This window comes from Xyrauchen texanus, chromosome 9, assembly GCF_025860055.1.
Source record: "Xyrauchen texanus isolate HMW12.3.18 chromosome 9, RBS_HiC_50CHRs, whole genome shotgun sequence".
In the NCBI taxonomy this organism is placed as follows: domain Eukaryota; kingdom Metazoa; phylum Chordata; class Actinopteri; order Cypriniformes; family Catostomidae; genus Xyrauchen; species Xyrauchen texanus.
The window spans coordinates 38364729-38378723 of record NC_068284.1 but is presented as its reverse complement, the minus strand read 5'-3'; the positions used below and the strand labels follow the sequence as shown (position 1 = coordinate 38378723).

Below are 13995 nucleotides of genomic sequence, written 5' to 3'. Positions count from 1 at the left end.
GTCGAATAAAATCGAGCCGTACCTAACCGATCGAGCAGTTCATCAACACGGGGCATTGGGTACGCGTCAAATTTAGACACCGCGTTGACTTTCCTATAATCCACACAGAAACGTACAGACCCATCGCTCTTGGTAACAAGGACGACCGGGCTGGACCAATCGCTGTGGGACTCTTCTATTACTCCCATCTCAAGCATCGCGTCCAATTCTTCTCGAACTACTTTCTTTTTATGTTCGGGCAAGCGATAGGGGCGGCAACGTACCACCACGTCCGGCTCGGTCTCGATATGGTGATGTATGATGTTTGTGCGGCCCGGTAGAGGAGAAAACACGTCTGCAAACTCCTTTTGTAATTCGGAAACCTCTGCGAGTTGGCGCGGTGAGAGGTGGTCTCCACAAGGAACTGGGGTGTTGAGATTGCGGGCTTTGTTTACCTCTGGTCCGAGCTCCGCCCTCTCCGGAACTACCGTTGCCAACGTCACAGAGGCCGCCTCTTCTCTCCATAATTTCAGGAGGTTGAGGTGATTATTTAACCTCATAATCGAGATCCCCTACTCGTCGTGTGACCTCAAAGGGTCCTTGCCACTTGGCAAGTAATTTAGAGCTCGATGTTGGGAGTAATACAAGCACTTTATCTCCCGGTGTGAATTCCCGTAGCTGAGCACCCCTGTCATACAGCCAGCGTTGGCGTTCTTGAGCCTGGAGCAAATTCTCCTGTGTTAATTTCCCCAGTGTGTGGAATTTTGCTCTAAGATCAAGAACGTATTGAATTTCGTTTTTACTATTAGAAGGTCCCTCCTCCCAAGCTTCGCGGATGACGCCGAGGACCCGCGTGGGCGTCGCCCGTACAGCAGCTCAAATGGGGAGAACCCCGTGGAGGCTTGCGGGACCTCTCGTACTCGCGAATAACAGAGGGTCCAGCCACTTATCCCAATTTCTAGCGTCTTCGGTATGCAATTCATGAATCATATTTTTGAGCGTCTTATTAAATCGTTCCACCAGTCCATCTGTCTGAGGATGGTAGACGCTAGTGCGAATCGACTTAATGCCCAAGAGTTCGTAAAGTTCGCGAAGTGTTCGTGACATAAAAGTAGTGCCTTGGTCGGTGAGGATTTCTTTCGGAATCCCCACCCAGGAGATTATTTTGAAGAGTGCCCCTGCAACACTACGTGCTGAGATGTTGCTCAAAGGCACTGCTTCCGGATATCGCGTTGCATAATCCATCAGGACTAACACAAAGCGATGTCCGTGTGCCGTCCATTCTAATGGCCCGACGAGGTCCATTCCAATTCTTTCGAAGGGAACCTCGATCAATGGAAGGGGGCGTAAAGGCGCTATTGGGGTGGCCGGTGGGTTTACGAGCTGACATTCGCGGCACGCCGCACACCACCTGCGGACGTCGCCGCCAATGCCCGGCCAATAGAAACGGGCTATTAGACGGAGAAGTGTCTTTCTTTCCCCTAGGTGACCGGCCATAGGATTATAGTGAGCCGCCTGGAAAACCATTTCCCGGCGGCTCCATGGAATCAATAATTGTGTCACTTCCTCCTTTGTTTGAGCATCCTGCGTCACTCTGTACAACCGATCTTTAATAAGCGAAAAATATGGATATGAAACGGCGACACCCGGCCGGAGTTGTTGACCATCAATTACTCTCACTTGGTCAAAAGCGTGCTTAAGGGTTTCATCCCGCGACTGCTCCAAGGGGCAGTCCCCCTCCGGGAACTTCCCTCGTCATTCGGAGCAGCCGAGGACGGCCCCGGCTCCGCCTCCCCTGCCAAAGCATCGCACATCACACATCTCTTCACTTTCATGCAGGACCCATCTGCACAAACTCCCTCCAATAAATTTCTAAAATTCGGCCAATCAGTTCCCAAAATTAGCGGATGGGTGAGGCAGGAACTAACCGCTGCCTCCACACTATGTTTTTCTCCCCAGAATTTGATCGCCAAAGTCACCATGGGATACTTGTGAACATCCCCATGCACACACCTCACCCTCACCCGTTTAGCTGAGCCCAAAGCCCCGGGTTGAACCAAGCGTTGGTGGATGGTGGTCCGGTTACAGCCGGTATCCAACAATGCTTGGTATGTACCCCGCTGGATCCTTATACGGTACGCTCCAGCCCGATCGGGGGCAGCCTGCGGGACATCGGAGACCCGCACCACCGTCCCCATTTCCATCAGCGGACACTGATCCCGGAAGTGGTCCGGGTCTCCACACCTCCAGCAGACCGGCCCAGGCGCCACGGCCACACCCATGCTGGCGGGCGCCCCCACCTGAGGAGGAGAGCGGCTGAAGGACGGGGAAGGGGTAGGCGGGTTCTCCCACGGCCGGGAAGTTGGTCTCATGAATCCTCCGCGCCTTCGGGGGGCAGGAACGGACCCTGGGGAGAGAGCAGAGCGAGAGGGAAGAGGGGAGGGGAGAAAAACAGGGGAAGACACAGGGGAAGGGGAGAGAGAGAAAGAGGGCTCATCCGCCCTTGGAATCGCCGCCATGTGGTCCTCCGCGAGTCGTACGGCTTCCTCCAGCGACGCCGGGCGGTGGCACTGGACCCACTCCGCTGTTCTCCGGGGCAAGCGCTGGACAAACTGCTCCAGTACCACCTGATCGACGAGCTCCTCGACGTCGCGGTCCCCCGCAAGCAGCCACCTCCGACAGGCATCACGGAGCCGCTGGGCGAACGCAAACGGGCGGTCGGACTTATCCAGTTTCAAGGCCCGGAAGAGCTGGCGACTTTCTTCCGGGCTCCGACCAACCCGTTGCAGGATGGCTCTCCTCAAGTCGGTATAAGCCAGAAGGCTTGTTGCCGGAAGTTGTTGTGCCGCGAGCTGTGCTTCCCCGGACAAGAGAGGGACGAGGCGGGCTGCCCACTGGTCGCGCGGCCAACCCCAAATTTCCGCCGTGCGCTCAAAGAGGTCCAGGAACGCCTCCGGACCATCTTCTGTAGCGCGGGTGGGGGCAGTGTGGCGCGGGTGTCCGGGGTCGCGGCTGCGTCTGGAGCGGCCTCCTGGCTGAGGAGGCTCCAGATAGCAAGCCGGTCCTCTGCTTGAGCCCGCATTATCTCAAAGAACCGACGATCCTGGTCCTGTCGGAGCTCAAGCAGAGACTGTTGGTGGCTCTGATGGAGAGTAGCGAGGGACTGGAGGACTTCCGCCAGCTGGGAGGACTCTATGGGGCGACTCTGTTCCATAATTTGCAGAAAAAAAATTTTTTTCCAGCTAACTCCCGGGTTTCGGCACCAGTGTGAAGCTTTCCACTAAGGAAGACACGGGAACCAGCGTTGGCTTCAAGGTAAGATTCTTTAATTACACACTTTCTGTTCGATACACAATTGTACAACACACGTTCTTTTAGTTGCTACTCTGGGTGTAGGCACTCTCTTCCCCGAGGCTCTGTGGCTGCTGCTCTTTTATGCCGCTCTCCTCATGCTTACTGCAATTAGACACAGGTGTTAGACATAATTTAGCTCAGGTGTAAGCGCCCTTACCGATTTCTCTCCCGGACGGGCGCTTGACCACACCCCCGCTGCCACAGTGTCTTAAAACTCATGCCCTCACAGTGATGGCAATCTGTCTCTATGAGAGCTGTCTCTGCATGGGGCAGCTCAGACAGTGAATGAAGCTATCATGCTGATCTGATGGTGGGATGTGTCCCTTACATAAGGAATGCTTATGGAACGACATCTTTAAAAAGATGCAAACATGTAAGCGTCTCTTTTAGTTATATATATATATATATATATATATATATATATATATATATATATATATATATATACACATACACACACACACAATATCAACAATAGCTTATAAGGATACAAAATTCCTTCAGAAGCGATGCAGGGAATCAGGATGCTGAAGCGGCCTGTTCACCAGCAAAGCATCAAGCGGTGAGGTGGAGTTAATGTTCGCCGGAACACTGCAGGTAAGAGAGTCTTCTCGTAGCTCGTAATGTATGTCGATGGCGAAGTAATAGAAGGCTTCTAGACAAGAGATGAATCGCTGTCTTGAAGAAAGCAAATTCTAAGGAATGGTGTTTACGTGCTTTGCATGCCCAATGCCCTGTTAGTGGTTTGTGGTTTGTCCCTCCTCGGACCACTGTCGGTAGATACTCACCACTGTTGACTGGGAGCACCCCACAAGCCTTGACGTTTCAGGGATGCTCTAACCCAGCTCGTGCTTGTGTTGCATTCAACACGTTGACCATGAGAACTGATTGTTTGCTTACCAACTAATCTACCCAGACCTTGACATGTGGAATTGTTAGGAGATGATCAACGTTATTCTCTTCATCTGTGAGTGGTCATGTTTGGCTCATCAGTGTATTTTGTTTTATTTATCTCGGCTCTGTAGGTCCAAAAAGCACATTAAGGCAGCATAAAAGTAATCCATCAAATTCCAGTGGTTAAACCTATATCTTCAGAAGCAATATGATAGGTGTGGGTGAGAAACAGGTCAATATTTAGGTCCTTATTTACTATAGGCCTAAGTTTTCTTCCCTTCCCAGTAGGTGGCAATAATCACAAAAAAAAAAAATGTGAATCACCAAAAACAAAAGAAGAAGAATGTAAAAGTGAAAGTTGAGATTTATAGAAAAAAATTATCTTAAATATGGATCTGTTTCTCACTCTATTATATCACTTCTGAAGACACAGATTAAACCACTGGAGTTTTATTGATTATTTGTTTGCTGCCTTTATGTGCTTTTATTTATTTGGAACTTTAACGTTTTGGTCACCATTCACTCGCATTGTATGGACCTACAGAGCTGAGATAATCCAAAAAAATCTTCATTTGTGTTCAGCAGAAGAGAGAAAAAGTCATACAAATTTAGTATGGAAGGATGGTGACTAAAGATGAGAGAATTTTCATTTTAGGGTTAAATAATTATGCGTTCTATGTCTTCATGTTTAGTCGAGTCCCCATGATGGCGCTAACAGACCTTCATTTTGAACGCTCGTTGCGACACCTTCATCCTGTCAGAGAGGATACTACTGAGCCCAAAGCCGAGGGTTTGGCCAGAGAGTGCATGTGTGTGTTATTGCAGGATGTGGTAAGTGCGAGAGAGGTGGTGCCGTTCTGAGCTCGCGCGGGGACTATTGTGTGACTGCGAGACGTGGCGCGCGCAGAGACGGGCAGCAACTGAAGGACTCGAGCTCCAGTTAAAAGTTCGTTGGAAGGGCGGATAATCACGGGACGACAGCCGCTCCATACAAGGCAAGGTCGGGTGGGGAGCAGTTTAGGCAGAAGCGCTGATCCAATCATCCTGGGAAGAGAACCGGAACCGAGCGACGCGTTTTGTATTTCTGTGAACATTTTTGTATGTTTGAGATGTTCTGTAGAATCTCTCTTATTAGTTTTGGTTAGTTTTTTGTTTTGTTTGTGTTTGTGGATTTGAACTTTGGAGATGAGCGCGTCAGAAAGCGTGAACCCCAACTCGGGGCCAATAGTCAGCAAGAATGGACCCGGTCCGTTTTCGAAACCAGGAGATGTCAAAGAACCCGAGCCGGAGGTACCGGAGGAAGAGTCGCAGTCTTCGGTGACGGAAGCCACGCAGATGGGAATTAAGTTCGCCAAGACATTCCTGCTCATTTTACCCATCTACGTGTTGGGATATCTGGGGTTCAGCTTCAGCTGGATCCTCATCGTCCTCGCTGTGCTTTTTTGGCTTAAACGGAACCAGGGAAGCAAATTCGCTCGGGTGAACCAGGCGCTGGCGTTCATGGAGCACGATGAGCGAGCGGTGCGTCAGACCCTTCAGAGATCGGAGCTGCCACCGTGGGTGAGTGCATTTCAGACTGTCCTTTACTTCATCTGTTAATGATTCACAACGGAAAGTTTGACTTCTGACCTCAGCGTTGACCTATAGCACTAATTCTGATTTACATATCCCAGTTCAGCCGGTGTGTTCTCGCTGTATGGGCGTGTTTGTGATTGAAGTCTGACGTTGCTGAGAGAAGTTTGTGTATGCTGTTTTCATTACTTGCATACCCGAATGACTCATTTGATTACAAATCAAATCTTGAAACAGAAGCAGCCCCAGCAAGCACTTTGATACAAGACGAATCAGCAAGTAGAATCAGCCATGCGCCACCATAGTCATATTTTATTTTTTTAAAGAACATTATATATATATATATATAAAAAAAAACAGCAACAATATTAGTTAAGATTAGCTAGGGAGCTTATCTCTTTTTAGATGGAAAGTTATAACATGCCAATATGTCACCAAGTTTTCAAGATTGGGGTGTCAAATGTAAGAATGTGTCTTTTAATAAACCCATATAGATTGACTTCTAATAAATATTGAGTGGGACGTGTCCCCTTCACTGTTTGTGGTGGAAACATATCCCTGTTAATATGATCTGATAGTGAAATATTAAATAAGAGAAAGCATTCAGCAGTAGCTGTTCTCAAAAACACAGGTTTGAGAAAGCAGATTTAAGCTGCCTTGATGAATGAATTAGTTACAGACGGTAGTGTTGAACGAGCTGAAAACTGGGGGTCTTCACAATGAGACAGTAAAAAAAAAATATCTCGCTATATATATACATATTATTTGACAGTTTATATATATGTGTGTGTGTATTAGGGCTGCAACTAATGATTATTTTGATAATCGATTAATCTAACGATTATTAGAACAATTATTCGTCTATTCACCGTTTATTGTATATATCCTTCATTAGCTCTTAACCGATTATTCAGCTTGTGGCCCGCCTTAAAAGGTTGGATTTAACCATTACCAACATTTACTAACAATCTTTTAAAAATACCTCAAAAAGATATATACCGAATTAATGGGGAAAAAAAATACTTTTTATTAACTTTAATTCAGTAAAGAAATTCACTGCAAAAAATCCTATAATTATCAAGTGTTTTTGTCTTGTTTTCCATTTAAAATAGTCTAAAAATCCTTAAACAAGATACTTGATACTGCAAGATAATTGAAAAGCAACATTTTTTTTTTAAGTGGATGTATCTTAAATATACAGTAAGTGTATTTTGTATATGAGTGTATTTTTTCACTTGGTTATACTTCTGCGAGTGCAGTGAAGACAAAATATACTTATATTCAAGATCTATTCTCTAAAAGCAAGACTAAATATCTTATATGCTGCTTCTCAGATGAATGCATCTTTTTTTAAAGGATGTTTAGATATTTTTAAATATTTGCATTTTTAATATTCAACATTTTCAGATTTCTCAAAAATGTACATTGTTTTAAAAGAGTTTTACATATTTATATTAGAAAACATGCCAAAACAAATCACCCCAAACAAAATTTTGCAGTGTACAATGGGGTGAAGACTACCCTCTCTCACCTTTCTGTTCAATTCAATCCATCTTTAACTCACAAAAAAACAAACTCTCTATTATTAATTAAGCTGCATATTGGCAATTTTCTTCACGATAAGAAATGCACAGTGACATATATTATGATACAACAAGTCGCAAGCCATCATGTTCTAATCTAGCAGCATTAAGTGTGCGCACTCGAGGGATGAGCGTCCCCGTGACAGAGTGCGCATCATCCGGGTGAAGTTTCAAACTCTTCCCCCTTAGATCGGGACATTTCCGCAATTCATAGAAGAGGCACTGACCACACAGAGAAATGCCAGTTTCTGAGTTTATAGTTATTCACATGATCTGAATCTGTATTATTTGAACTTTAATAAAACTATAACGCATTAAATATAACTGCATAAAAGATGTAACGCCAGGGTGTTTCCTTTAAAGACCTCTGGCTCCACTTATTCCACAGTGAGAGTGCTTCCAAATGTACTTATTTGTGTGTGTGTTTTTTTTATAATTCCTTTATAATTCTGTACTTTATGATCCACATCACCTGAAGTTGTGTGGAAAGTTTAGAGTGCATCTGGACTGTGAGCTGTGTAAGTCTTACTCTCCTCAGTCTTGCGCAAACTGCAGTGCTACTCATCATTAGAGATTAATGTGATCACACGTTACGTTAAATGAGATCAAACGACTGTTCGACAATGACAATTTTTGTCTAAATGTTTTATTGAGTAAACGACTAATCGTTTCAGCCCTAGTGTGTGTGTGTCTATATATATGTACATGTATTTATATGTATATGTGTATATATGTATGTATGTGTGTGTGTGTGTGTGTGTGTGTGTGTGTGTGTGTGTGTGTGTGTGTGTGTGTGTGTATATATATATATATAAGATATAAATTATTTTTTGTTATTATTATTGTATACTGTATATTTTTTAGAATATCTTTTATGTGATATTTAAAAGAAAGAATATCAACAGAAATGTTAAGAAACATCCGCATTTATTATGATATAACTTTAATTACAAATAAATGTAGAAACCTTGTATGAATGAAAAAGTTCATATTAAACAAAACAAAATTATATAATTGAATGATTCTCAAACATTTATAACGTTTGCTCAGTCAGCTAGCACCAAAGAATAAAAGCACAAAAAATCCTTAATATCTGTGTGAAATATGATCTTATCTGAACAATTTCAGAAGCTTGTGTCACGTCTCTGTCTTCACTTTTGACTTTGTCACTGATCTTTTTTTTCTCTCTCTAAAAGTATTATGCCACAAACATAACCATAACCATTACCATTAATCTTAATTCAATTTAATAGCCAAACAAAAACATGGAAAAGTCAATGAGCAATGTGATTGTTTAGATGAATACTTTGATATTAGATTATTAAATTATTGTTGTCTCCTTCAGTTTTTTTGGCTGCTGGTTTTACGTGAGACATTTGTGGTCATTATTTATTTTATTTTATTGGTCTTTATTGGTCTTTTTCAGTCAAAAATAAAGTTTTAAGTAATAACTTTAAAACTTGCTAAAAGTTACCAAAAATATAAAATGTTTTAATCTCTTCGTTTAACTACATTAATTTCAATAGTCAAAGATGACTTCTCTGTTTGCTCACGTCTTGTCACAGGTAGATTGTCTGGCAGGCTGTTGGGCTCATTAATATTAATCATGTTGTCTGCGTCACAACGTGGACTGTGAAATGTGAGTGAAAACCAATTGGATTAGCACCGAAGCACCCAGCTGGCAGAGGCTTCCCTGGGTGTTAAAGGCTTCATTTTAGGTGAACAGCTGCAGTTTTTTCCTCTGCATTACACCAGGGGTGCTCACACTTCTATGGCATGAGATTTACATTTTCATAATGCCATTATCTACCATATATTGCAGACAGTGTTGTCACAAAACCAACAGAAGTTCTGCTGACTTCAAGATAAGACTTTGTGCATTTGTCCCAACACTTAATCTTCTCTAATGGTTGTGGTACCAGCGACACCTGGCAGATTTCTTCTTGCTATGTGCTGAATCACACCTTTCATCAGAGGAACCATGCTCACTTTCCTCGTTTTCCTCACTTTGGCTTTCTTCCTGTCTTCTGCACTTTCATTAGTAAGATTCTGTTTCCTTACATAGTTTTATGTACTTTCTTCATCACTATCACTGTCCTCAAAATCACTTGTATCTCCGAACAATTGCCTCCAACACATCCTGAACTGAAAACATCTTCCTACTTTTGTCGATGGCATTCTGAAAAGATATAGAATATGCCCTTCTCTTACCAACTGTATGCAATGTAATATATGTAGTACAATATGTAGTACATGTTTTTATTAATGAGACAATAATGAGAAAACGGCACAGAAAAGAGCTGAAAATAATTTGGAATATTATATAATATTTTACGATTTACTGAATAGGTTTCATTGTGTGAGAAATATAGAATAAAAGTTTGATCACTAATGCCCAGCGTTGCATTTTTGCTACACTAAGTTGTCTCAGATTTAAGTCATCTTTTTTTCTCCCCAATTTGGAATGCCCAATTCCCAATGCTCTCTAAGTCCTTGTCGTAGTGTAGTAACTCACCTCAATCCAGGTGGCGGAGGACAAATATCAGTTGCCTCTGCATCTGAGACCGTCAATCCACGCTTCTTATCACGTGGCTTGTTGAGCGCCTCACCACGGAGATGTAGTGCGTGTGGAGGCCCACGCTTCTCCATTGCATCCACAAACAACTCACCACATGCCCCACCGAGCGCGAGAACCACTTTATAATGACCACGAGGAGGTTACCCCATGTGATGATACCCGCCCTAGCAACTGGGCCAATTTGGTTGCTTAGGAGACCTGGCTGGTGTCACTCAGCACGCCCTGGATTCGAACTTGCGACTCCAGGTGTGGTAGTCCGCATCAATACTCGCTGAGCTACCCAGGCCCCCCCAGATTTAAGTAAGTCTATAATTTCAGGGCATGTAAGCTTTTTTTCAATCACTAAACATGTTAGGAATTAAGAAAAAAAAACTGACTACTTTTATAATCCAAGTTTGATATAACGATTCACTTGATTGTTATTGATGTATACAAACACTAGTGAACAATAAGGCAAGAGCACTGCCTTTATAAAACTTGTCCTCCAGGTGCAGAGTCATTTCATCTACTCACACATGCACACATTATTAACCAAAAATGGAATACGGTGTGCTCCATCTGATGATGTGATATGTCACCATGGCAACATTCCCTCAAGCATGTGACTTTAAGTTGGTTGGTGATTTCAATAATAGTACTTGATGTCAAAATAATAATACTATCACTATAGTAACATGCCACACCCACTCAGGAGAGAGCTATTATTTGAAAAGGATTAACAAAATATCAGCAACAGCTGTTTACAAAGTCTCACACACAAACCACTCACACAAGTCTAAAAGTGATGATTCTGTGAAGTTGTAAATTTTGTGAATGAAGTGTTTATGAGTGTGCCGTTTATCTATGTGTAAATTGCTGCCTTTCACTTTCAGTTTTGTACACTACAACTGAAAGAGGCTGTTGTACAATGTCTTGGACCATGGCATATATGAATGCTTGATTCAAATTGGTTGACAGACATTCCAGGGTGTTGAACATTTTTTAGTAACTGCTCAGCTATGAAGTAGTTCAAGGTTGAACACATTACAGTTCTATATCACTGTGTTAAACTCAAATGTAGGGCTGGATATCGATACAGATTTTTGATCGATTCCAATTCACAAGCTTCAGTCCTGATTTTGATCCAATTTGATTTCATTCTGATTCATATGGGTATATTTCAGTTATAATGTTCTGTTTGCATATTAAAGCAGTTCTCTCTCAGCTAATGCTGTAAATTATACAGGGAACCTTCTAACTTGGTAAGTATATTACGAAAATATTCATAAAAAAAAAATAACAACAGGGCCCAAACTATGCAGTTCAATTACTATTTATGCAACAGATATTATATTCAGCCCAGCCAAAATTGAAGTAAACTTTAATGGAACACTATAAGACCGATCTTGGGATTTTAAAAGTTTAATTGGAAAATTTATGTTTTTCCCAGCCCTAGTCAAAACAATGAAACAGGCCACTGGTAAAGAAAAATGGATAAAGTGAAGAAAAAATAAATAGATTTTTCTAATTAATTTTAATATACAGTATATAGAAGTGAATGAATAAGGCATTTGTCAAGTCAAAAATACAGTAAAAATATGTATAATGTATTACATATTATTATATAATGTGTAATAAATGATTAAAAATTATATAATAATATAGTATGTGTTACTCTAATAACTATTTTTAAAGTGATGCTTTTAAACTTGTAATGGTGGCTTTTAGGCTTTTTCTTAGCAGGATGCTCAGTCAGTGGCCTAAGAATGTAATTAATAGGGATGTCATAAAATGTCAATATATCGATTATTGATTGGCACGTTATTTTATCGATATATTTTTGAGGCATCAATATATTACAATTAGCCGAAATATAAATTAGCTTAATTTACTTGCTTTCCAATTCTCTTGACCTTTTGTTTAATAGTGTGGTGTTATAGAATTGGGAGACCACAAGAGGGTGATATAACATTTACTGAAATGTATATACTAAACGCCGGTCACGATCCCACACACACACACCCACAAACACACAGGACGAGCTGATGCAGCACAGCAGAATGTATTCCAAAGTTATCAGGGTTTTTGTGCTTCTTCAAAAATGAACAAAGTGACTGACGAGTTTGCAGGTTAGTGTATGAAACTGGTGTAACTGCGCAAACTGAACAATTAGAAATGGCGATGTATATTAAGCCATTTCTCTGTATGATTTCTTAAATGGTCTTTCATTCAAGCTGTCAAACCACAAAACAACATACTTGTAACTGAAAATACATTTTGTAGGCTATATGAAAGATACATATACTTAATATATCATCCAGTAATGGCTAAATAATAAATAATCTTTGTTCTTTGATAATTTAAAAGTTGTGCTCCGTGGCACTGCAGAATGTTGCTGCTGAACGTTGGTGATGGGTGCGTATCTTTTGTAGAAAATAATTGTTTGGAATTTTAGAATGTTCCCCGTCATCCTCCAGATGCGTCCGGTGTCCCTTTAATTAATCCTGCTGCTCACACTTTACCAAAGTTGTGTTGAGAAATGTTTTTAAAAGATAAAGACTATTGTGCAACTAGCAGCCCAATTTATATATGCAAATATCCTGATTTTCTGTATATAGATAATCATCTGGAAAATCTTCCGATTATTGACGCATGGAAAAGGCATCGATCCCAAGCATAGTAATTATTCACACAAGCGAGTTTTAGGAAAAAAAACAAAAAAACATCTTGAGATAAACAAATGTTTATGCAATAATGGTATAAGCGTATGGTATAAGCGTAATAATGAGCATAACCCTAAAGTCTGATCACGGTCAAACACTCTGTTCAAGTTCCACAGGTGGAGAACAATAAAAGTAGCCACCCAGTCCTGTCACACAACCTGTTTTTCAAGTATTACCTGATCATGTTTCTGAAGATTTGCCGAAAAATGAGGGAAGGAACAATAACAGCCTGTCTGGCAATGCCAGAGAATGAATTACAGCTAGTGGAGTGAACACAGAGGAGTTTTGTAGCCCTGAATGACACTTTCACCACACAGGCCTGTTAAAGCTATGAGGTAATATGCCACAACTATGATCTCAGGTTAGACAGCACACTCATTTGTTTAAAGTAACAGAAATCTACTGGAATCCTGCCAGTAGGCCAAAAGAACTTCAACACTGTTTAAAAAACACACATTTAATGCATGTTTTAGTAGCATGAATTGTGTAGATCATAAAAACCCACTTAAGTTCTGCTGTGCCTTACTATACAAAATAAGATGCAAATTATTTAGTATTTTCCATTTGCCTAAAGGATTCAAACATCTTATTTTATGCAAAATAATTATGCTGTATGTGTTTGTGTGTAGTCGTAGATGGATTGGTTACAGTATGTTTGCTTTTCAGTGTCTAATCAAGGGGGTGGACATCGATGTAGAGACATATAGAGACACATAAAGAGTTGTGTCCTAACCAGTGTCATGATCGCCAGACAGATTTTATTTTAAAGGGATGGAGGTCGGCTGGAGTGCCCCCATTTCAGGAGTGGTGCTCGGAGATGGGGAGGGTGGGGACGTTTGAAGGAGGGTCATCTAGATGACTGGAGAAATTGGACTTGTTTGTGGGGAAATGGGGCAGATATCTGCCATTTTTGGAGGGCTCTCGGGGAGAGGCAGTGGAGAGAGAGGTATATATATATATATATATACACACAACAGTTAGTTCCGGTCCTCATATCTGATTGGACGAGAGACGTTCCATGAGCACTGATGGTCTGACAGGATCAGCACTCAGACGCTTCACTGTGTGTATCACTCCGCTTGTGTCTGTGCCATTCTAAACTAATGTGTTAGAGCAGTATATATCTGTTAGGAGTTACTGTCTTTATTTTTGAAATTACATATGTTAGCCAGCAGGTGGTGGCAAAAGATAATTTTTGTGTGTAATATGATCCAGTTGTGCATGATTAATCACGATTAAATATTTTAATCAACTGACAGCCCTAGTATTAACCATTTATGTGGCGCATTGCACTGTGGATTGTTTAAGGCCAGGTCCGTAGCCAGCCTATTGA

General features: G+C 41.8%; 1 protein-coding gene across 2 annotated transcripts in view; it reads left to right on the top strand.

Annotated features, from left to right (window-relative positions):
• The first annotated feature begins 5008 nt into the window (after positions 1-5008).
• Positions 5009-13995, top strand: part of LOC127649285 (extended synaptotagmin-2-like) — a 41235-nt gene continuing 32248 nt past the window's right edge. The window contains exon 1 of one of the 2 annotated variants that reach the window (XM_052134329.1): positions 5009-5787. In XM_052134329.1, the coding sequence (XP_051990289.1) occupies positions 5413-5787 (375 nt within the window). In that variant the 5' untranslated portion in view covers positions 5009-5412. The remainder of the gene's footprint in view (positions 5788-13995) is intronic. The other variant, XM_052134328.1, reaches the window with a different exon arrangement.